Here is a 22,931-nt window from a genome sequence, read left to right on the forward strand (position 1 = left end):
CCCTCGTTCTCTCCCCACCCACCCCCAGACAAGAATTCGGAAGGGGGGGGAATCCCTTTTTGGTCTTTTTTGGGCTGCGTTTAGTGGCGGCGGGCTGTTCAGTTTAAAGACACCAGGCCTTCAGCATTTAAAAAAACTATAAAGAAACATGGGGGGGGAGGGGAGACTTGTTGATCTTTCTCCTTCCACCCACCCCCACCCCCCCCAACCATTAGGTGCTGAAGCTGAACCCTCCGCCCTCCGAACCCCTTTAACAACCTAATGGTGCCAAATTTACCACGCGCGCTTGCAAAGAGGATGGGAAAATCGGTAATGTGGCTTACTTACCTTGTTGAAAAGGGCTTGGAGGCCGGAGAGTAGATGAAAAGGATTTCCCGGGGGGGGGGCTTCATTTAATATTTAATATATATATATATAAGAGATGGGGGGGAGGATGAAGGAAACCAAGGAAATCCTGGTTTTTTGGCTCTCTCACCCGCTTTATTCAGGAGTTGTTTGCGTGGACGCGCTGAACAAACACAGCCCCGCGTGCGCGCGTGTGTGACACCCGTTGCTCGGGAGAATCCAATCATACCGACGCCTTCGATACTACTTCTTTTTTTTTCTTTTTCCCCAGAAGAAAATGTTTAAGCTGAAGGGGGAGAGAGGAGAGGGGGGGAGAGAAAAAGGGAGAAAGCCCTAACAAACAGCAATTTAAACTGTGTGGGCCATTCTGAGCCCCGGCGGGCCGGGGGGGGGGGAGGGAAGGGGGGAAGCCTCTTTTATTAAAGAAGGCTCGGGGACGTGTTTACGTTGAGTTGTATAAACATCCTTCTTGTCTGTCTGTATCTCGCGAAGGAGTCAGAAACATGGGCCTTCTTTCTTTCTTTCTTTCTTTCTTTCTTTCTTTCTTTCTTTCTTTCTTTCTCTTTTTTTCTTTCATTATTTTTGGGTGGGTGGGTGAGCTGAGTTCTAAACTCACCCTTAAAAGAGAGAGAGGGGGGGGAAGAGAGAGGGAAGGAGGGAGCCTTAAATTCATCTATTCTATCGTTTTCTTCCTTTATGGTTGCGGGTAAACAATATTGTGTAATCACCATTGTGGGCTAATTTGTTTTTTCTTTTCCTGAGGGGCTGATTTGTTTGGGGGGGGGTCCGAATCAACGTCTCTAACACGTGTCGTCGTCCCCCGCCCCCATTTCATGCATTTAAAGATGCAGCATCTCGGAGGCGAGTGTCACCAATGCACAAATACACCCGCCTACGTTTGCAACGGTTGTGGAATGGGGGGGGGGGCAGGGGGAAATGCGAGAGTGTTTTCCCCGCGGGGTCTGGGGTATCTGGGGGTGGGGGTGGGGGGCGGTAGTCCAACCCATCGTAAGGATCAACTTTTCGGCTACAAATAAACATCGTAAACGTCACATCTGGCCGGCGAATGGGTGGCATTTTTTAAAAAAACAGACCGTCCAGATAACAGTATTTTACGTGGGCGTTTCTTCTTCCCAGTTCCCTTCCAAAGGAGAAATCTTCAGGAAAGGGGACGCGGGTGGGGGCGGAGGAGGGAAGGCTCTGCTAGATGTTGAGTGGAGCTTCAGTAACATCTTAAGCCGGCTCCTCCGGGCACTAAACCAAAGGGTGTATTATTTACTGCAGTAAATCCAGAAAGGTCTCCGTGGGTTGAAGAAGCGTCTCTCCACCCCCCACCCCCGCCGGAGCTTTCGAGGAAGGGGGGGCGCCGAACCGAGGCCTAGAATCAGCTTCTCAATAACTCTACAACATTCCCTTAGATGGGGGAAGGGGGGGGGGAAGGGTAGCAGATGGAGGAGGAGAAATGTTCTCCCTATTTTGCCTGGGGAGAAAATTCGGGGCTCCCTCTGGCTTCTCGCCGTCTCCCCGAAAGAGCGGAGACCGAGCGAGCCTCTATTCCAAGGGCGAACACGCGTTCCGGGGGTGTGTGTGAAAGGCCTTCCTTCCCGGGACGGCAGCGGCGAAGTCCTTCTCTTTTCCAGCAGGCCAAAGCGGACGGCGGGGATTGAGGGGGGGGGGGAGGCGGAGGAGAGGGAGGGGAGGGCGAACCGCTTCAGAGCAGCTCCGGGTTGGAGCAGAGGAGGAGCAGGGGAGGCTTTCCGCGCCCACCAATGTTGAGTTGAGCGGCGGCGGGGAGGGGGGGGGGCCGGGGCAAGGGGCGCGGGGGCGGGGTCTGCTCCCTCTGCCTCTTACGTCGCGCTGTCAAGAGCCGCCAGGCGCCCGCTGACTCGCGATAAAGTGAAAGGCAGCCGCTTCGGCTGGGGGCAGACCGGCGATTCCACAGGCAGAGCAGCAGCGGCGGCGGCGGCGGCGGCAGTTCCCGGCTGGCAGAGACCCGGGGAGCTTGGAAGGAGGAGGAAGCGCGAGGCAGGCGGGGTGGTGGAGGGGGGGGGAGCGAAGAGGAGAAGGCCGGATCCTCCGCGGAGCCTGAAGAACCGGGAGGGGGGAAGGGCGAGGAGGAGGAGGAGGAGAAGGAGAAGAGGAAGGAGATTGTAAATTAAAAGGAGGAGGAGGCAGAGGAGGAAGTACAGGAAGGAAAGGAAAGGAAGAGAGAAAGAGAGAAAGAGAGAAAGAAAGAAAGAAAGAAAGAGAGAGAGAGAGAGAGAAAGAAAGAAAGAAAGAAAGAAAGAAAGAAAGAAAGAAAGAAAGAAAGAAAGAAAGAAAGAAAGAAAGAAAGAAAGAAAGAAAGAAAGAAAGAAAGAAAGAAAGAAAGGAAAGAGTAACTCCTGCGCCGAAAAGCAGCAAGATCCGGGCAGCCGCTCCTAGTTTGGATCCTCGGGAATAAATCCCGGGTGGGGGCGGGAGTTGGACCCCTTCCTTGCCAAGAGGGGCGCGCCTTCGCGTCACTGCTCCTTCTTCTCCGGGGTTCCTCCGAGGTAGCCGCCCGCCGCAACCGGCGCTTGGAGAAGAGCCGCCCCGTGGATCGCAGGGCCCTCGGCGGCGGCGGCGGCGGAAGGCGGAGGAGCGAGCCTGGTGAGCGCGCCAGCGAGCGCGCGCCTGGGGAGGCCGGTCCCCCTCCCTTCCCGCCCCGGAGCCTGTCCTTAGGGAGGGGTGGGGGCGCTCGGTAGCCGTCGATGACCGCAGGGCTGCTGCTGCGCGCTCCTGCCTCTCGCCCGCCGCCCCCGCCGCCGCCGTTGCCCGAGGCCGGGGCGCTTGCTATGTCCGCAGCCTCCGACAAGCCCCAGCCGCCGCTCGGACCCGCCGCCGCCATGGAGGCCGCCTCGTCCACCAGTTCCTCGACGCCCAGCAGCAGCGGCGGAGGCGGCGGCGGAGGAGGCGGCGGCGGCCCCAAGCCCAAGAAGAGCAACGCGGGCATCCGCCGCCCGGAGAAGCCGCCCTACTCCTACATCGCGCTGATCGTGATGGCCATCCAGAGCTCGCCGTCCAAGCGGCTGACCCTGAGCGAGATCTACCAGTTCCTGCAGGCGCGCTTTCCCTTCTTCCGCGGCTCCTACCAGGGCTGGAAGAACTCGGTGCGCCACAACCTCTCGCTCAACGAGTGCTTCATCAAGCTGCCCAAAGGGCTGGGCCGGCCGGGCAAGGGCCACTACTGGACCATCGACCCGGCCAGCGAGTTCATGTTCGAGGAGGGCTCCTTCCGACGGCGACCCCGCGGCTTCAGGAGGAAATGCCAGGCCTTAAAGCCCATGTACAGCATGATGAACCTGAATTTCAACCACCTCCCCGACAGCTACGGCTTCCAGGGACCCTCCTGCCCGCCCAGCGGCCTGCCCTTGGACGGCGGCGCCCTGGGGATGGTCAACGTGGACGGCATGGGCCTGGCCACCCACTCCGTGCCCCACTTGCCTTCCAACGGCGGCCACCACGCCTACATGAGCAGCTGCGGCGGCGGGGGAGCCGGGGCCGCCTCGGCCGGAGGGGACTACGGCCACCACGACGGCTCGGTGCCCGCTTCCCCGCTGCTTCCCGGCGGAGGGGTGATGGAGCCCCACTCGGTTTACTCCGGCACGGGCCCCTCGGCTTGGGCGCCCTCGCCCGCCCCCGGCTTGAACGGCGGCGCCTCCTACATCAAACAGCAGCCCCTCTCGCCTTGCAACCCGTCGGGCAACCCGCTCTCGTCGGGCCTCTCCTCGCACTCCTTGGAACAGCCCTACCTGCACCAGAACAGCCACAACGCTGCCGAACTTCAAGGTAAGGCTCCGCGGACGGGCGTCGGGAGCTCTTGGACCAGGACTGGAGACGGGCGGGCCCGAGCTTGGGGTGGGAGGTGGGGGGAAACGGGTTCAAGGCTCGGGGAAAGTTGAAGGCAAGCGGCCGAAGGGCGAGCGCTTTCGCTGCCCAGCTGAAGGGGGTCTGGCAAAAGGGCGGCTGGAGAAGCTGGGGGGGAAGGAAGAGAAGAAGGGACGCGGGTGGTCGCGCAGGGAGTGGCAGGCCTGGGGAGGGGAGGCTAAGGAAGGCGAGAACCGCTCCGAGCAATTCCGGGTTGTGCCTCTCTTAGGGAATAGCTGGCCGCGGGACAACCCTCGTTATTCCTGGCGTGTATCCCTTCCCTGGCTTCCCCCAGCCGTGGGCCAAAGAGATTGCAGTCTCTTCCTCGTGGGAAGGGAAGAGGGGGTCCCCCACCCACAAAAAAAGGCAGGTGAGGCCTCCGCGAGAGGATGGCGTGGGAGGGGGGTGTTCCTATAAGGACGCCTTGTCTCGGAGGACCCTAATGAAAACACGAGTCTTGAGAAACGAAGCTGAAGGGGAGAAGAAAGAGGGTCGCTGGGGGAAGGGGAGATCGGTGGGGTGGTCTCCAGTCAGCCGAGGTGTGGGTCAACCCGGCGGCGCCAGGAAGGGAAGGGCTCTCAGCTCCCTGCCTGCAGCGTCCTGGATTTACCCGCTTTCCCAAAATTGCTCAATTAACGCTGTTTCCCCCCCACGAAGAAATCCGGCAACAAATGCAAAAGGCGCCCCCGAAACACGAGAAGCCGCCGCAGCAAAGCTCAAATATCTAGGATGAAGAGACCCTTTTGCCCCCCAATTCGTTAGCCTTAGAACTGCCCCTCTTTCCTCCGATTTAAGGGGCTAAAATCGAGGGAGACGAAGAGCGAGAAGAATTTAACCGTCTCTTTCTCTGTCCTGGCACTCCTATCCCGGGTGATGTCAGAGCCTCGCCGCGCGTGAATATTATTTTGGGTTTCGCTGTTATATTTCTTAGAAGCCGTGGACACGGAAGGATAATTCGGCAAAATCCGCAGGTGGGGTCGCGATAGAAAAAAAAAGATAGACTAAAAATCCCGACACTCTTCCATTTGGTTTTAATATTTGCTGCAGCCTAAATTTTATGCAAATGTAATTTGGACAGAAATGATTATTTGGGTTGGTCGCACCATCAGCCAGATGTTTAGACTGGATTTATCCACCCATCAAGTATCTAGCATCATTATGGGTGGCATTTTTATCCACCTAATAATAATAATCTAATAATAACCTAATTATAACTATTATTATTATTATTATTATTATTATTATTATTATTATTATTATTATTATTATTATTATTATTATTATTTAATCTTCCATTCGATTCACAGTCTGGGACTGGTAAAAACTTAACAGTTGAAGTTTTAATCAAGGACCTAAAAGCTGTTAAGGTAAAGTCTGAATATATAGGCAGTTCCTAATAGGGTGGTTTTTTGCAAAGTCAGAATATTCAGGTCTGATAAATTCAAAATTTCCATATATCTAGGCAGCCCTTTGGGTATTGGTCCAAGGACTCCTATTAATATTACTATTGTTATTATTAAATATTTAATCCTCAATTCACTTCACAGGCTGGGACTGGTAAAAACTTAATAGTTCAAGTTCTAAGGATGGACCTAAAAGCTGTTGCTGCTGCTATTATTATTATTATTATTATTATTATTATTATTATTATTATTATTACTATTATTATTATTATTATTATTATTATTAGTTGTAGTAGTAGTAGTAGTAGTAGTAGAAGTAGAAGTAGAAGTAGTAGTAGTAGTAGTAGTAAATGTACTTTTATCCATCTATAATGTACTTTTATCCATTGTTATTATGGCTGGCATTTTTATGCATCTATCCAGCATTATTATTATGGTTGGTAGCACAGTCGGCCAGATGTTTATTATTATGATTATTATCCCAGATAATGCAAAATGAAGGCCATGGGGATGAATAATTGAGAATTCATTCTTTCACCTTGATTTCCTTGTTCTGGTGGCCAAATAAACAGGAACAGTTTTAAAACGTGAAAACAAGCGGCTTTAGAAATGGGATTGAAATTTATATTTTAATTCTCTGGAAAGGCAACGAATATTAGTCACATAGCAGAAATCACTATCGCAGGTAGTAAGAAGGCCTGACTAAGTTTCAGGTTTTTGCTTAAATTGGTGGCTTGTCTTCTTAAGTTGATTTTATCTATTAGGAGGTTATTGATGGAGAAATAACCTCTGTAGGAATAAAATGAAGGTGTAAATCCTTTTTTAAAAAAATTTCTTGGTCATTTCACTATCCTGCTTCATATTTCTATGTGCCCGATACAAGCAGAGTTTTCTCGGAGTATGTGAAGTTGCATTTTCCCAAAACTCTCAGCCTACTTGGAAGATTAACTTGTTTTCTGGATTCACACAACACAGGAAGCTCCCCAAACAAAATCAAAAATAACACATTTAAGGCCAGCAAAATTTATTATGTCATCTGAATGCCGCTGCTCAGTTTTTCCCTGGTTAAGTGGGTCTTATGGACGCAGCTGGAGCAGAGTCGGGACACCTGAAATAGGCCCTTTCCAGCTGGCAACCAGAGCTTTTGATGACCGTGCCATTTCGCTTTGGGCCCCTGTTTTAAAAGCTTCAAAAACGTCCAAAAACTCTTAGTTTTGTCGCCCGCCTTTTTCTTGGTTTACAGAGCAAAGTGTCATTAATCGCGCGAATAATCTTCCTAATAACGAAGCCGCCTTGCAAAGTCACGATTAAGGGTGACCGAAGATGCTGATCTCCCCTGCAATTGATCGCTAAAATGAATTTTTTTCGACCCGCTCATTTAATTTTCCTCCCCATGAAATCGAGCTGGTGTTTTTTTTTTTTTTTTACAAACGCGCCGTTAAATGTGTGGCATTCAGAGACAAAAAAATAATCAAGTCCTTTCCAGCTGGCGATCGTTTTTAGAGCCGCCTTTAAAAACAGCTGTAGAGATCGGCTTTTCGACGTGGTCTCTCTCCACCCCCCCAGACAGGTCCCCGCTGAGAAATCTGGAGCCCTTTTGATCTCTCTCGTGTGTAAGACAGAAACGTCTTTCTTCCCCCCTGACAATTTTGTTTGTTGGCCTGGGGTGGGTGGTGGGAGTTGTGACTTTTTCCTCGCTTTCCAACCAAAGCATCCTCAAACTCTCCTTATCCTCCCCCCACCACGACCACGCTGATTGAATCAGGATGAATCAGTCCCTGAGTTCCCGCAAACTTAGCTGCTTCCAGAAAAGATGAAGATTTAAGAGTGGGTGGGTGGAGGGGTCCTACCGTTAGGGGTGTGGGGAAAAATACCCTCGATTTCTAAGCAGAGACAGACACCAGGAACTTCACAGGGTCCAAGAATTGATGAGCCGGTTAAAATCAGTGCTGATTTTTTTTTAAAAAAAATTAGATTTATATGCCGCCCTTCTCCGGAGACTCAGGGCGGCTTACAATGCGCTAAGCAATAGCCTTCATACTTTTGTATATTTATACAAAGTCAGCTTATTGCCCCCACAAACTGGGTCCTCAATTTACCTACCTTAGAAAGGATGGAAGGCTGATGGAACCTTGAGCCTGGCGAGATTCGAACCTGCAGTAATTGCAGGCAGCTGAATGTTAATGTTAATGTTGATTTTCAAGAAAGAAAGTGAATTGTGTTTTTTCCCCACGTTTTTCCTACCTTCTTTCCCTCCCCCACCCCACCCCGCTTTCGGTTTATCTCTGGGTGGGGAGATAACCTGGGTAAGACCTCAATACAGTCAAAGTGGTGAGAAGGGCCCTTTGAAACTGACCAGGCCTTCCAGCGGGAAACCGTCAAGCCTTTGGGGGGAAAGCCGCGAGGCCTACAAGAAAGGCGCGGAGCCTGGCGTGGTTTTGATTCCACCACCCTCCTTTCAATTCCTCGCGGGTGGGGGAACCTAAACCCTCCCCAGAGACAAGGAGCTTTCAAAACTCAGCTCGCCCCTCCTGGAACACGCGAGGCTCGCTTTGGGAATCTCTTTAGAATCGGGGCGGAACGCGGGTGGGGGGGGGAATCGAGAGAGGATCCGCGCGTGGGGCAGGGTTCGCAAAGTCGAAAGGAAGCCGCTTTGCGACTGAGGCCCGCAACGGCCGCCTTGGGGAGGGATGGTCTCCCACTAGCAGGCGCAGGGTCGTCCCCCCTCCCGCCCCTCCGCTTCTTAAATCGGATTTAAGACAAGGAGAAGTCAGCGCGTTGCACGCGCGTCCCTTGCGCGGAATCTTGCCTGACCGAAGTCAAAACCAGGCGCGAAAGAAAGGATCTCCCAATTCCGTCAGGCTGGTTTACCCAGTTGGAATCGGGAAATTATGAAACTCTAAATGGGAAAGGAAGGATGGGTAGATGGCGCGCGGCTACAAGAAGATCCAGAGACAGCGCTGAACCAGATGGGGGTCTCCGGTGTCTTCTGTCCTTTGCGACTGTGGTGACACTCAGACAAACAACAACATGTGTGTATCCGCCCTTTGGGTCCCCATCAATGCAAGCTTGAGGATTTCACGGCAGCCCGGCCGAATGCAATTAAATGTTTGTTAGTTTCCGGCCAAGATCTGTTTAATTTAATTAATACACAGCTTAATCTTGGGGTTTTTTTACACATTCGATTTTTATGCTGTGTAGTATGCCTTGTTTTAATTGCGATGCTTCTGACACGGACGAACGAACCAACGCCGGTTGGAAGGGAGAGAAGTTTTACTAAGGGGTGGAAGAAGTTAAAATCACGTCTCAGCGTTACTGAGGGGCAATTATTCCAGGTAGCGCCCATATTCCCACCCCCGCTCTCCCGTCTGTCCGTGGGGTTGAAGGTTTGGTTGGTCTCTGCCTTGGTTTAAGTGGAGCGATCTGTTAATCCCAGCAATCTTCGGATTTCGCCCAGGCTATTAACAAAGGACACCAATCAAGCAAAACTGCTTGAAGGGGAAAAAATTGAGGAGGGAAAAAGAGAGAAACCTTTTTTTAAAAAAATGGAGGGGGGAAGAGAGAAAATGACCGCCAGCATTTCAATTTCTTAATGCTTCGTGACCTCTTCGCCATCTTAGCAATGTATTGGCGAGGTGGTTTGAAAGAGGTGTGAAAGGACCTGGAGTTGGATTTTTTTAAAAAAATAAAAATTAAATTAAAAAATCCACTTTGGGCATAGGAGGCTCTTGGAAATGTCGAGGAGATAGAATCAATGTGGGTGTAACATTTACACTTACAAAAGTAATGTTTAGAATGGGATGGTTTTTTTTAAAAAAAAAAAACCCAGAAAAAACCCGATAGAGCCTTTTCCGACTAACAAATATAATTTCCTAACTTTGGAAAAAGTGCTACTGGATTATTCTTTCTACCGCGATTTTTAGAAAACAGAGAAACCCTTTTCCAAACAGAAATGGGAATGGAGGCAAAAAAAAAAAAAAAACTACTATTACTACTTTTAAAAAAGCACTTTGGCAGTGGTGTGTGACTGGGCACAGATTTACCTTATCAAATAACTCTAAAAAGAAAATAAATGAACCGAGATTAAGCTCTGCTTCTATCTCAGAGTCTCCCTGTGTAACGGGAGGGGGGGGGGCGTTCGTACTCGCTCAGTCCTATAATGCACCCTGCAATGTGCTACCTTGAAATATTATTTAAAATAATTTAATTGCTCAAGTTTCTAGCTCGCATGCTTCAATTCTTTTGGCAGGCAGGCAGACCTTGAGGTGCTTTTTCGTTAAAACGAGACAGGAGTCGATTCTTGTGCAAGGGTAAGGTTTAGGAGGAATAACAAGCAGGCCAACCTTGTCTTCTTAGAAGGAAGTCCCACTAAAATTGGGTGGGACACAAATCCCTAATAAATTAATATCTCCTTCCTCCTTCAACACGAATAAAAGTCTAGAAAAACATCCTAGTGGGGAGAGTTCCTTGGAAACCGATGTTCCAGCTTGATTTCTTACTTGGGTTTAAAGATTTCCAAAAACTGTCAACAGCTGCAAGGATCTGTAAGTATGTGTGCCAGAAATTATTTTATGGCTTAGGCTGATTTTGCAGCCTCAACCCTGCAAAAGTTGCAGGTCCTCCTGTCCTCCTGAGAACAAGGAGCAAGGTTGAGCTCTGCTTTTAATAAAAGGTCTGTTTGTGGTCCAGGATTGGGAAAGTTTTGTTTACATTTATTGGATATCTTTGGTAGGGCGCAGAAATCATGTAGTCATTAGGAACAATTAAAAAAAAAAAGAAATTAGGGGCTTGTTTTTCAGCGAGCTGGAGGGAAGCGAGCCCCCCAGTTCTTCAAGAAAGCTAAAGCGAGGCACAAGAGTTACCACCCCACCCCCTCCAAATTTTCTCCTTCCTCGGCCAGTCAGGAAACAGACAGTCCCATCCCATCCTGCAATTTGCAATTGGACAAAATTCCTATTCTGAACAAGTAGGAATTTCCTTAAGCCAAACACAGATACACACACACACACACAAGAGAGAGAGGGAGAGAGAGGGAGGGGGAGAGAGAGAAAGTGTGTGTGTGAGAGAGAGCATGCATCAAACTCAATAATTTAATCTAATTGGACTTAACAGTTGGAGCAGAAAATTTTCCATCCAGGAACAGAAGTTGGGCCAGTTGACATGGGAAGATAAAACAAATAACAATCTTGCCAGGGATCCAGAGTTGATTAATTAATTTACTTCGTTTATCTTCTGTTTTTTGGTTCCTAATGAATCAGTCATGTAGTTTTTCACATAACTGGCTTGGAAAACTCATTTTCCACCCCCATGATTCCACCTGCATTTTGGTGGGGAACAAAAATAGATTTGATTTTTTTTTTCTTCAAATGGACTGTGAGTTTATGAGCAGTTTGTGATATGGTACTGAATTCTACTGTCCAAAGAAAGGGAACATTCAGCCATTCCACATTAAAAAAAAAAAAAAGTTTGAGGCTATGAAACCTCTGGCAGCCATAGGCTTGTATTCCCACGACACTCTTATCATAGCTGGCTTAACAATGGTTGACTCAAAGGCCTCAAACCAATTTGTTGGGTTTGCAATCAATAACTAATCAACAATGCTTTTGGGTCGAAATGTGGATAGTAGTTTGTGGCCCCATGTATTATAGCCAGAAAATCATATATATGATGCATTCAGCTGCAGTTAATAATTGGATAAAGCCTTTAATTAGGAGTAACTATAATTTAATGGATACACTCAATGATATTATCCATCTGTATTTTGTCTAACCACAGGCCAAAACTGTTAGGTGCTTTTTATTCCCCTTCCTTCCTTCCTTCCTTCCTTCCTTCCTTCCTTCCTTCCTTCCTTCCTTCCTCCCTCTCTCCCTCCCATCTATCCATCCATCCATCCATCCATCCATCCACCACCCATCTTTCCTCCCTCTCACACTGTTTGGATGTTCTTTCTTTCTTTCTTTCTTTCTTTCTTTCTTTCTTTCTTTCTTTCTTTCTTCCTTCCTTCCTTCCTTCCTTCCTTCCTTCCTTCCTTCCTTCGAGTCAATCACAAAAGTTGGCCTGTGTTTAAAAGAAGCCCCCCCTCGTCAACCTCAGCAATATTCCTACTTAGATTTAAACCCTTCCTATTATTGTCAGCTGCAACAAAAATTATTGTCTTCATCCTTTTCCAAAGCAAACAGAATTCAAAAATCACTCTCTAATCCAGCAATTTTCCTGCTGAACCAGGAAGTCTCCAGGGAGACGCCATTTCTCTCTTCCCCTCCTTCAACCTTCTCTCTGCTTTGCTTTCAGGAATCCGGTACCATTCCCAGTCTCCGAGTATGTGCGATCGGAAAGAATTCGTCTTCTCCATCAACGCCATGGCGTCCTCTTCTATGCATTCAGGAGGCAGTGGCTCCTACTACCACCAGCAAGTCACATATCAAGACATCAAACCTTGCGTGATGTGACAATGATGCTGGGGAGTCCAGCTTCCTCGGGGAGGAGAGAGAATCCCGAGGGATCTGTGTGAAAACTCTGTGGGACTTCCTGCTGCAACTCTTCATTGGGAGCCACAAGGCCTCCCCAGAAGTTTGTCTGTTAGTTGTTCATGAGGTATATAAATATTCAAGGCGTCAATGGAAGGAACACTGCTCTGTCTTTCGGCAAAGGTGATGCATTTTGTGCGTCTTTGGGGGGGGCGGACCCCCCCAAATGCCCAGCGTTGCTTCTTTCATCCTGGGAGGACCCCTCTCCCAACCCCCCCAGCCCTGAGACTTGCTACACCCCTTTCCGAGAACCACTTTCGGATTCCTTCTTCCAGATCTAAATCCAGCCCCTTTCCAAAGATATACCCTGCCCCTTCCCCACTCCAGCATGTAATGTTCCATTTTAATGAGCCTGGATGAGAATGGATTTTAAATGTGGAGGGACTTACAAGAAAGGAACAGCCTGAAGAACAATCCCTCTGACAGCAACTGACCAGACTTTTTTTTTGGAGAGTTCTTCATTTGGCAAAGGTTGGCCTGTCGTTTTGGCTTTTCGGGCTTGGCACTATGGAGAAAATATATTCTACTCTCTATGTCTTTGACCCCTCGTTCAGACCAACGGAGAAACGAATCCCCAAATAATTCCTTTAAGGCTTTCTTCCAAAACCGTGTGTTGTTTTCCATCGTTTTCTCTATCTGAAGGGTTGGTGAGGTTTTTGAAAGATGAGCCTCGCGGACACACAAGCCCGCAGACAGATCACAGCCTAGCAAAATAGGATTGGGACCGACCACCTTGTACAACGGGCCTGATGTTCTAAAACTCACTTTCCTTCTGGCTATACAAAAAGCCTATTTTAAATATTAAGTACAAAATTACAAAAGCACTTTGAGAAATAAAGGTTGAAAATGGGAATAAAAAAAGACTAACAAGGCTCACATGCTTATTTATTCAAACTTTTTTTAAAATAAACCCCAACAGCAGCCTTGATCGAGCAGTATTAGAATGGTTCATGTGCCGGCAATATTTGCTGTAAAAAATTGTATGGATGAGGAAAGCTGTGTGACTGTTAGTGGGAATGTATGTTTCAAGAAATCGTGGCAAATATCAAACAGCCGTAGGGCACAATGACCCCTGCAATTTATTGAAACGAAGGATGCTTTTGGGGGGGAATAAATTTATTCTTTTTTTTTTTTTGCCTGAGAATAGATCTTTTAGAAGACACACCGATTTTAAATTTTATTCTGCACTGTATAAAAAATGTAATTATGGCAGAAGGGGTCTAGTCCCTCTATTTTTGTGTACATTCTTTTTTAAAAAAAAAATGGAATGCAAATATTTTTTTTTAAATGTGTGGTATTCGTACACCTCGGACACAAATTGTATAAACTGTAAATAAATCAGTGTGACATAGAAGTCTGCGTAATGGCATGCTAAGAATAAAAGTCAAAGGAAAAGAAGTCCTTTTTATCCTGGGACATTATCCTGGGACATACATATTTGTATAGCTGCCTTCATTCGTGAAAAAGAGGCCCATTCTCCATCCAAGGCCTTTCACAGGAATTCAGTCTAATTCTACACACATACACTCACTCTCTGTGGTGTGAGTGTGTTTTTCTCCATTGTAAGACTAACTAAGGGAAGACTAACCAAGTTGTTGCTGTTAGGTGAATGAAGTTGCTATTTTTGACATGGGTTAGGTTAAACTTGCGTTGGTCAGCTGAGTTGGCATGTTCAAAACTTCCTTCCTGAATTTCTCTTTTCCCCCTGTAAATAAGTTGTTCTGCACATTTTAAAGTGTGCAAAAATTCGAACTTCTGCCTGTGGTCGGTGGAGATAAGCAGATTTGGAACCTGTTTTGACTCATTGCCTCATTCAGAGTGACAATGGGCTAAGTTTCACCCATGAAGGCAATGGTCGGGGTGGAAGGATGGATAGAATAACTTCAGGAAGGAATTGGGGTGGAAGGGGGGGGGAGAAACACGCAATTCCCACCCTCCCATAGATAATGCAACAGAAGGCTTTCTGAGTGGAATTATCTTGCATGACGGAATGATTGTTTCTATGTCCTTTCTCAGTTGTTGATAGCTTTTGCTTGACTTCATTTCCAAGGACGTAATATCTCACTATCTCTGTCTTTAAGACGGGATGCCAATCTGAAATGGTACGCATTTCCTCCTCTCCTCCTTTCAGTCTGAAGAAGTGGTCCACAATGTTATATCATAGTGGTTTGGGTGAATGTCTACTGCAACTACCATCTTCAGCCTTTAAATGTGTCGCAAATCCAGCATCTGTAGATTCAACTGCGTAGGACAGTGGTTGAGAAGGGCCACCTGGTCCAAGAATTGTTAACATTCAACACACCCATATTGCAATCAGGCTGATCATCAGACCCTGTTGGTGTCCGAAGTGAAGGATCCAGCTGCAAAATGTCTCCTTGTTATTTTTCATTTTAAAAAATGCTGTAAGTAAGAACTTGTCTGGATCGCATGGCTGCTGCTTTAATAACCGATTTCTCGGTGTCCAACCCAGACATCTAAACAAGTAAACGAACACCTGGATCATCTGGAAAATGTCTTGTGCAAAATTAGAATCACTCCGGGGAATATGACAATAATTTCCCAGGTAATTTTTTTTTTAGATCCTTTCCTGAATTTTCAGCTTTTCTGACATATAGCTCTGAATGTTGGTTGCTGTCTCTGAGAAACATTTTAATTTCATTCTACCCAAACCAGTGAGAAAAATTAAACACGAAACCTTACTTGCAGAAGTCTGACAAGAGGTACAGAGGCCTCTATAAAGAAAATAGTTAATTTAGAGTCTCAGTTTTGAACACTTCAAAGAAGGGGGAAAATGCTTGGAAATTTGTATGTATTTGTAGGAAGATTCCTCTGAAATATAACCTCTTTTTTCTTTCCTCCACTGTAACGCTTTGATGCTGACTTTCATCCAATACATACTTTGAAAAATTGCATTCCATGTTGATAATGTACAACGTACGATCGTAATGGAGCCTGCCTATTATGGTTGTATGTCAGGATGATCGATCTAAAAAGTGTTATTCACATGACCAACTTGATTTTGCAATGTTCATTGTGACAATATTCGTTAAGCAAATCCCGGAGTCGTGAAGTGAATCCATGGTTCGCTGTGGGTGTGGTTTTGCAGAAACCATCAGACGTGGCACTTTTCAGCAAAACGGTTGCAAAACATCATCACCTGACCACAGGATGCTGCAAACAGCCGTAAAGGTAGCCGTGTTGCCAAGCACCCAAACTTTGGTCATGTGACCAGGAAGTGGCCTGACTGTTGGTAGCTATAGTCCCCTTTTTTGGTTGGTCATAAGTCAAGGACTACCTACATGGGAACCACACTTCTTTTGAAAAGAGTAGAGCCTCATGCATGTATTCAATAGTGGCCAAAATTACAGAAACCTTTTGGGAAAAGTCTATTTTCTAAAACTAGCTAATAACACCACTTTTTTTTGGAGTAGGACCATAAAATTATATATCAATGGAAAGATCATATGATCAAGAATGTAATGCAATAACTTTTAAGAAGGATTTGCTATTAGAATAGCAGTTACAGTATAAAGAAGAAAAGTGAAACACGTAGAAAAAACGAGATAGACAAAAATGATCACCGTGTCAGTTAATACTTCGTTGGGTACCCTTTAGCATGAATTACGGCCTTACAACATCTTCCCATGGAGTGAACCAAGTCTTTTAGTTCTGCAGCTGTTATCATGTGAAACCAAGATGGAATGATGGCTTCTATTAACTGGGTTTTATTGCTGGGTCGCTTCTGACTAACAAGTTTGTTTAGTCGGCTCCATAGATTTTCAATTGGGTTAAGGTCTGGGCTATTCCCAGGCCATTCCAGCAGTGGAATAGGATTATCTTGAAACTCCAAAAAAAAAAAAAAAGTGGTGTTATTAGCCATCAAATCTCAAAAATACACTTTCCCCGAAAGGTTTCCACAATTTTGGCTACTACTGTACAATTCTCTAAATATAAAGATGTGAGCACAATAAATCCTTATTTAAAAAGCAGATGATGAACCTATTCTTCATCTACTGGGGTTGGACCACACAGTTTCAAATGGCTGATACGTTCTTTTTTTACAGTAATAATCAGGTTTTGCTTCCATGAAAGCCGGTGGGGGGGGGGGCGGGTGCATCCCAATTAAATGGCCTTGCTGATTTCAGTCACTTTCACTGACCAAAGATCAACTCTGCATTAGGGCTTCCTAGGGAGTAAGTGGCCCTGAATTCAGTCTGCAAACAATTCATTGCCTTGAATTCAATCTGCAAGCAAACTTTCTCCGGATTTCATGATGCCTTTGAATCCGTGTCAAGCAAATATAAACCTGGATCAGGTTTACTCGAATGCAGGGATATGGCATGCAATTTTAGCCCAGATGTGTGATGCCCAATCCATAAAAGACAGGAAATGACCACTTGGCTGAAGTAAACATGAAAGAAAGCCCTAAACCCTAGCCAGAAGTTTATTTCCAGGGACGCCTGTTTCTCTAGCCAGCTGGTTTGTTCTTGGAAAAAATTGGCTTTTTTCTTTGACTTGAGTGGAAGCAATTGCTGCCCATTGGGCAACATTCCCTGATCAATCTTCTTGGCCAGGAAGAGTCAAACCATCCAGGTTAATAAACTCAAGATGGTATCCACAACGGAGTGATTGATGCTCTGGCCATTTTTACAGGCATTGTGATGCTCATAAAAAATGGGTAGAACTTCAATGTGATGGCCACTTAGGCCTATTCTGACTCCATCCCATGGACATGTCTGAAGAAGACAGATAGGTAAAAGGAGAAGTTAAGAGTCTCATTTGCATTTCAGGTAGTCTTGCATTTATTATCTGTTTTGTATCTCCTGCCAATCTTATCTTGATCCACAATCTGACTTCACAAAACCGACTGCCCCAAAGTCTAGTTAACAAACCAGCAAGTCCCTATATCTTTGCATGTCCTAGTCAGGGGTGAAATCCAGCAGGTTCTGACAGGTTCTGGACAACCGGTAGCAGAAATTTTGAGTAGTTTGGAGAACCGGCAAATACCACCTCTGGCTGGCCCCCGAGTGGGGTGGGAATGGAGATTTTGCAGTATCCTTCCCCCAGGAGTGGAGAGGGAATGGGGATTTTGCAGTATCCTTCCCCTGGAGTGGGGTGGGAATGGAGATTTTGCAGTATCCTTCCCCCAGGAGTGGAGAGGGAATGGGGATTTTGCAGTATCCTTCCCCTGGAGTGGGGTGGGAATGGAGATTTTGCAGTATCCTTCCCCCAGGAGTGGAGAGGGAATGGGGATTTTGCAGTATCCTTCCCCTGGAGTGGGGTGGGAATGGAGATTTTGCAGTATCCTTCCCCTGCCATGCCCACAGAACCAGTAGTAAAAAAATTTGGATTTCACCATTGCTCCTAGTGGTGTGTAGTTCTTTAATTAATGAAAGGTTGAATGTGCCTTCCAAATTCAGAGCAAGCTACAAAATGCAGGTCGCAACAACTAGATTTCAAGGCTGTTTTTTTTCCAAACTGGGCCCCTTGAAGATGCGTGGACTTTACTTCCCAGAATTGCCACACCAGCCTGCTTTAAAACCTTGGTTCTAAATTCTGGCTTCCATAAACCAAAACCAGAACTCTTCTAGCTTTGAACGACACATTAAGCTGACGGCTTTAATTATTGAGTCAGGATAAGGTGATGAAAGGATCTCACTTGTTATTCAACTTCTAGGGCTATTTCAGAATTTGTTGTGTTTTTCCCAGCACCAAAAAAATAAGGTCATGAAAAGTTCCCCAGATCTGAGACTATTTGAAATTTAAATATGGTGTTGAAAGCAGACTAGAATTACAGCTGTGAAATGTCTATTTTTTTTAAAAAAAATCACTGCTCATTTCCTTCCATCCTAGCTTTCTCTAGTTTTTTTTTTAAATGATGCAAAAGCAGGAAGCAATACTTATAAAGACAAAATTCTGAAATACCCATTTTGGGGAAGAAGTTATTCCAAAGGGGATTAAATATGGCTAGAGCTGGTTCTAATATTCAGTATTATTTCCTTCTTTCCCTAAAACACAGATGTTTTTTTAAAATGCCAAGACAAGATATGAAGGAAACTTAGTGAAACTGAAAGATGTCTTCAAGAGTATACTAATAACTATATTAAAAAGCTATTAAATGCAACAGAAACAAGTGACTTAGCTATTTGTTTGGCCAAAAAAACCTTTCTTTCCTTAGCTATGAAATAAATCAATGGGCAGAAATAATGCCAGGACATAGAAATAATTTTACATGTTTGTGCAGTTCCTATTCATTTAAAAGAAATTGTTCATAATATTCTTTCTACTTATGGTACCTATTTCACTTTCTTTTCAGGCCTTGATAGTCACATAACTCTGGTTTGCAATATTGTTAAAGATGTTAATTATATATTGATACACGGGAAGGATTTTCAAATTTTTTACACATTTGCTGCTAAGGTTATCCATTTATTTTATTTTTACAACTGCAGAAGTTGCCAAAACATTGCAAGGAAAAAGAAATTAAATTGCTGCCAAAATACCAAACAGAACATAATTTTCCTTTGCTTCTTGTTTGGTGTGTTTTGCATCATTCTAATATTATCCCTGGTTTATATAATACATTTCAGTATTTTTTAGGAAATATTTTGAATAGGCTTTTGCATTAAAGCTGTAATTCGGCTAGCGTAAAATTAGTAACAGCCACTTTTCCTTCTGCCTTGTTTTTTTTTTTCCCCTCTTTTTTTCTCTTTTTTCTTTTCCTGATTTCTGGAACCACCACACTTGGAAAGTTTCTGGAAATCAACTTATTTTTCGCCCCAAGCTGATTATTCTAGGCGACAGAGTAATGTTTTTCTGCTCAGTTTACAGAGAAAGGATCAATCGAACCCACTAAAGCAATTAGTAGAACAAATACCTCACTGTGAGGCTGTCTGGAGTTACATTTATGACGGCTGCAATGTCCTGGGCTCACATGATCCCCTTTTGGTGATCTTCTGGCCAGCTAAATCAACCAGGAAGCCAGATTCACTTCACAACCATGTTGCTAACTTACCAACTGCAATGATTCACTTAACAACGGTGGCAAAAAAAGGTGGTAAAATGGGGCAAAACTCACTTAAGCAAATGTTTCACTTAGCAACCAGGAGCCTTGGTAGTACAGTGGTTTAATGCACCCTGTAATTAACACAGCTGCCTGCAATTTCTGCAGGTTCGAATCTTACCAGGCTCAAGGTTGACTCAGCCTTCCCTCCTTTCTAAGGTAGGTTAAATGAGGACCCAGATTGTGGGGGCAATAAGCTGATTTTGTATAAATATACAAAAGTATGAAGGCTATTGCTTAACGCATTGTAAGCCGCCCTGAGTCTCCGGAGAAGGGCGGCATATAAATCAAATAAATAAATAAAATAAATAAATAAAACATAAATTTTGGGCTCAATTGTGGTCGTAGGTGGAGGACTACCTGTCCTGGATAACTACCTCAATCTATGTCCCAAAGGTGCTTTTCTTCAAGAGGCAACTGGACTTGGTTTTTCTTTGAAGATGTTTTGCTTCTCATCCAAGAAGCTTCTTCAGCTCTCACTGGATGGTGGGGAAGGGAAGGATTCAACCAGAGCCGAAGAAGCTTCTTGGATGAGAAGTGAAACGTCTTCAAAGAAAAACCAAGAAAGTCCAGTTGCCTCTTTAAAAAAACACCTTTGGGACAACCAGGACCTGGATGATTGAGAATCTCCATAGACTCTTTTATCGGTAGATAATAATATTTATTTTCTCTCTCTCTCTCTCTCTCTCTCTCTCTCTCTCTCTCTCTCTCTCTCTCTCTCTCTCTCTCTCTCTCTCACACACACACACACACACACACACACACACACACACTGAAGAAGCTTCTTGGATGAGAAGCGAAACATCTTCAAAGAAAAACCAGAAAGTCCAGTTGCCTCTTGAAAAAGCACTTTTGGGACAACCATGATTTGGAGGATTGAGAATCTCCATAGATATTTACCTCAATCTATCCGACCATCAAAGAGGCTAACAAAAAGCAAAGAAAGACAAAACAAAAAAAGAAAAGCCGCATCCATGCAATCAAAATCCAGATTAAAGTCTACAATATAACCATAAAATTCCCCAGTGGCTTTACAACACTTCCAACCGATTGTTTTTCATAAACTTTTTTTTGTTTTGTTTTTTTGGCTTTCATCCTGTGGTGTTTTGGTGCTGTTCTGCAGAGGTTCAACAGCACCAAAGTCTACAGTGGCAGGAAATGTATAAACATAATTTAATCCCAGAGATGTTTTCTTTTTCTGTGAACATGGCCTCCAAACGCCGAGATTGCAATGAACCATCAAAATTAATGGCTTCTGAACTGCAGCCACTAAGCCCTTTCCCCTTGATTTAAACTCCATCCCTCTGATTCATCCTTTGCTCAGCCAGCTGAAGGCCAAAAGTAACAGCAAAGAAATATTTCATATAATCACTTTTGGAACTTCTAAAAAAAAAAATGCAATCCCATCCCACCTGCAGCTTTATTTCTGCGGTAGCAAGAATCCACCCCTCTGCGTCAAGAGAATATTTATTATTAGAAGCAACATCATAAAGAGGCAAGCACTGTGTTCTTCTGCAAAGAATCTGCAAACACCCCAAGAATTGCTGGCTTCGTTTTTTCTTTCTTCAACCCAAATTCAACCATGACAATTTTGTAGATTTGTGAATGTATCTGCTAGAGATTGTCTTAGGGCCCCTTTAGCACTAGCAAGAGAATTCTAATCATCCCCTGGAATCGATTCAACAAGGAAGCATTCTGCTTCCACTGGCCCAACTCCATTTGGTCTTCCCATGCCCTGGTGACCTTGGAGATGTTGAGCATGAGGGCCATAAGGAAGGAGAAGTGATGTAGGATCGCCTCCTTGAGCTGGAGGTTGGACTAAAAGACCACCAAAGGTGTCTTCCAACTCTGTTATTCTGTATTCTGCCCCAAAAGTGGGGATTTCTGTGACCCAACTTTTCCTTCAAGAAGTTCTCCAGATGATTGTACACCATGGACATGTTCTCACCTTAAAAACTCGGTACCAAGAAAAATAACTGCAGGCAAAAAAAAAGAGATAACCTGCAATAATGGGAAGATTAGTGGCAACACATGTGGGAAGGCTAATCAATGATACCACATCTGGTTGGTGGCAGCTGTTTTCCTGTAGGTGGTGTTTCATGCACCCCTTGTGCCACCTGCTGGACATTGTAGACTTTGATGGCAAGCAATCTCCAGCCCAGTTTTATGGAATGTTTTGCTTCTACTAAGTTGAGTTTTTAGGGAGAAACCCCCCCTATTTCGGTTGAGTAATCTGAAGTTTCAGGACAGCAGTTGCTGGATCTGTTTCTCAGCCACATCATTCCAGTAAAATCGTTTAAGGGAAGATCTGGACTGCTTTCCGGGCACTTCATATTCTGAGTCGCATTTGGAAAAGGAAATGTTGAAAATAGCTCCTGGCTCTTGAAACATGACAGTGGAAAGGCAGGCTGGGAATCTAAGGCTCGGAATGCCACCCGACACCTGGATGGACAGGATCTAATAATGCTTCCCCAGAGATTTGCAAGGAACCAGCAGTTTATTGTGTACAATAGGACTCTCATCCCCTGTTTATATGCAGTAGCAAAGAATAAACCCAGGGTTCAATAGCCTGAATTGCAGTTTCCTTTTGGAGATGAAAACTTTGCTTTTCTTAAAACGGTCCAAAATGATAGAAGTCTGAAAAGCAAATCACCTTTTGAGATTCTAATAACTAAATTTATTCTGAAAGAGGATCCTTCCTTCCTTCCCTCCCTCTTCTTCCTTCCTTCCCTCATCTTCCTTCCTTCCTTTTCTTCCTTCCTTCCCTCATTGTCCTTCCTTCCTTCGTCTTCCTTCCCTTTCCTCATCTTCCTTCCTTCCCTCTTCTTCCTTCCTTCCTTCCCTCTTGTCTCTCTTCCTTCCTTCCCTCTTGTCTCCCTCCCTTCCTTTTCCTCCCTCCCTCCCTCCCATCCATCTATCTACCTATCTATCCATCCATCTATATTGATTTTCCTCCATCTGCTTTGAGACCATCTCAGCCTGCCTGGTGCAAGTCCATTTCTTAAAATGTTGGGTAGTCAAATCATTGACTCGGGTTAGATGCCCTAAGCCTTCACACCTTTGCCTTGGTTTTAGTTTACTGTGTTAATAAAACTCAGGGCTGTGGTTTGGGCTACATGGCTCTGGAACCATGATGCTGTGTGAATGTAGGCACTTGTAGCTTGTATAATAAACCATGCTTAACAAACCATGGCTCAAGGTCATAAACTCAAGGCTGGAGAAAAGTCTGTATAGCACTTCTCTGTTGCAAATTCTGTTGCAGTCTTGACAAGCCTCTTTGTGAATGACACTTCCTTCTTCTCTCTGGCACGTATAATCCAAGGGAAGGAAGAATATTTTTCTCTGTTTCTCCTATTGTGTTGATGGCTTTTCAACTCTTGCACCAAACTCTGGCTTTCTTTTGGGGAGTAAAGGAAAGAAATCAACAGAGGAAAGAATAGAGTAGAACAGTCCGCCAGTTTTCTTTTTCCTTCTTTTTAAACAGTAATGTTCTACAACCTTGGGAAGGTTTATTTTAATGCTTTCTGAAAGGCCCACCTCTCTCGAGGCACAATAATATACTTAAAATACACTTAGAAGCACACCCTGGAGGTACGAAAAAGATTTCCAACTCTCGGATTTTAAAGCAAAGAAACATTTCATTGCTTATTTTGACTTCTTGCCTGAGATCAGCTGCGAAAGAGCTTCTGTCGAGAAAGTAGTACA

General features: G+C 45.2%; 1 protein-coding gene across 1 annotated transcript; it reads left to right on the top strand.

The window, feature by feature from the left end:
* Positions 1 to 2,263: 2,263 nt before the first annotated feature.
* On the top strand, positions 2,264 to 13,035 carry FOXF1 (forkhead box F1). The gene is made up of 2 exons (XM_034426564.3): positions 2,264 to 4,155; positions 11,928 to 13,035. The coding sequence occupies exons 1-2, from the start codon at positions 3,078 to 3,080 to the stop codon at positions 12,083 to 12,085; spliced, it is 1,236 nt and encodes a 411-aa protein (XP_034282455.1). The 5' UTR covers positions 2,264 to 3,077; the 3' UTR covers positions 12,086 to 13,035.
* Positions 13,036 to 22,931: the final 9,896 nt, after the last annotated feature.

Source organism: Pantherophis guttatus, chromosome 11 (assembly GCF_059756535.1).
Source record: "Pantherophis guttatus breed Tessera chromosome 11, ASM5975653v1, whole genome shotgun sequence".
NCBI lineage: Eukaryota > Metazoa > Chordata > Lepidosauria > Squamata > Colubridae > Pantherophis > Pantherophis guttatus.

Excerpts from the sequence above, each read along its gene's own strand:
- FOXF1 (XM_034426564.3), top strand. The coding sequence starts at position 3,078 with ATGACCGCAGGGCTGCTGCTGCGCGCTCCTGCCTCTCGCCCGCCGCCC. Across the intron at positions 4,156-11,927 it reads CAACGCTGCCGAACTTCAAG|GAATCCGGTACCATTCCCAG; the intron begins GTAAGGCTCCGC and ends CTTTGCTTTCAG.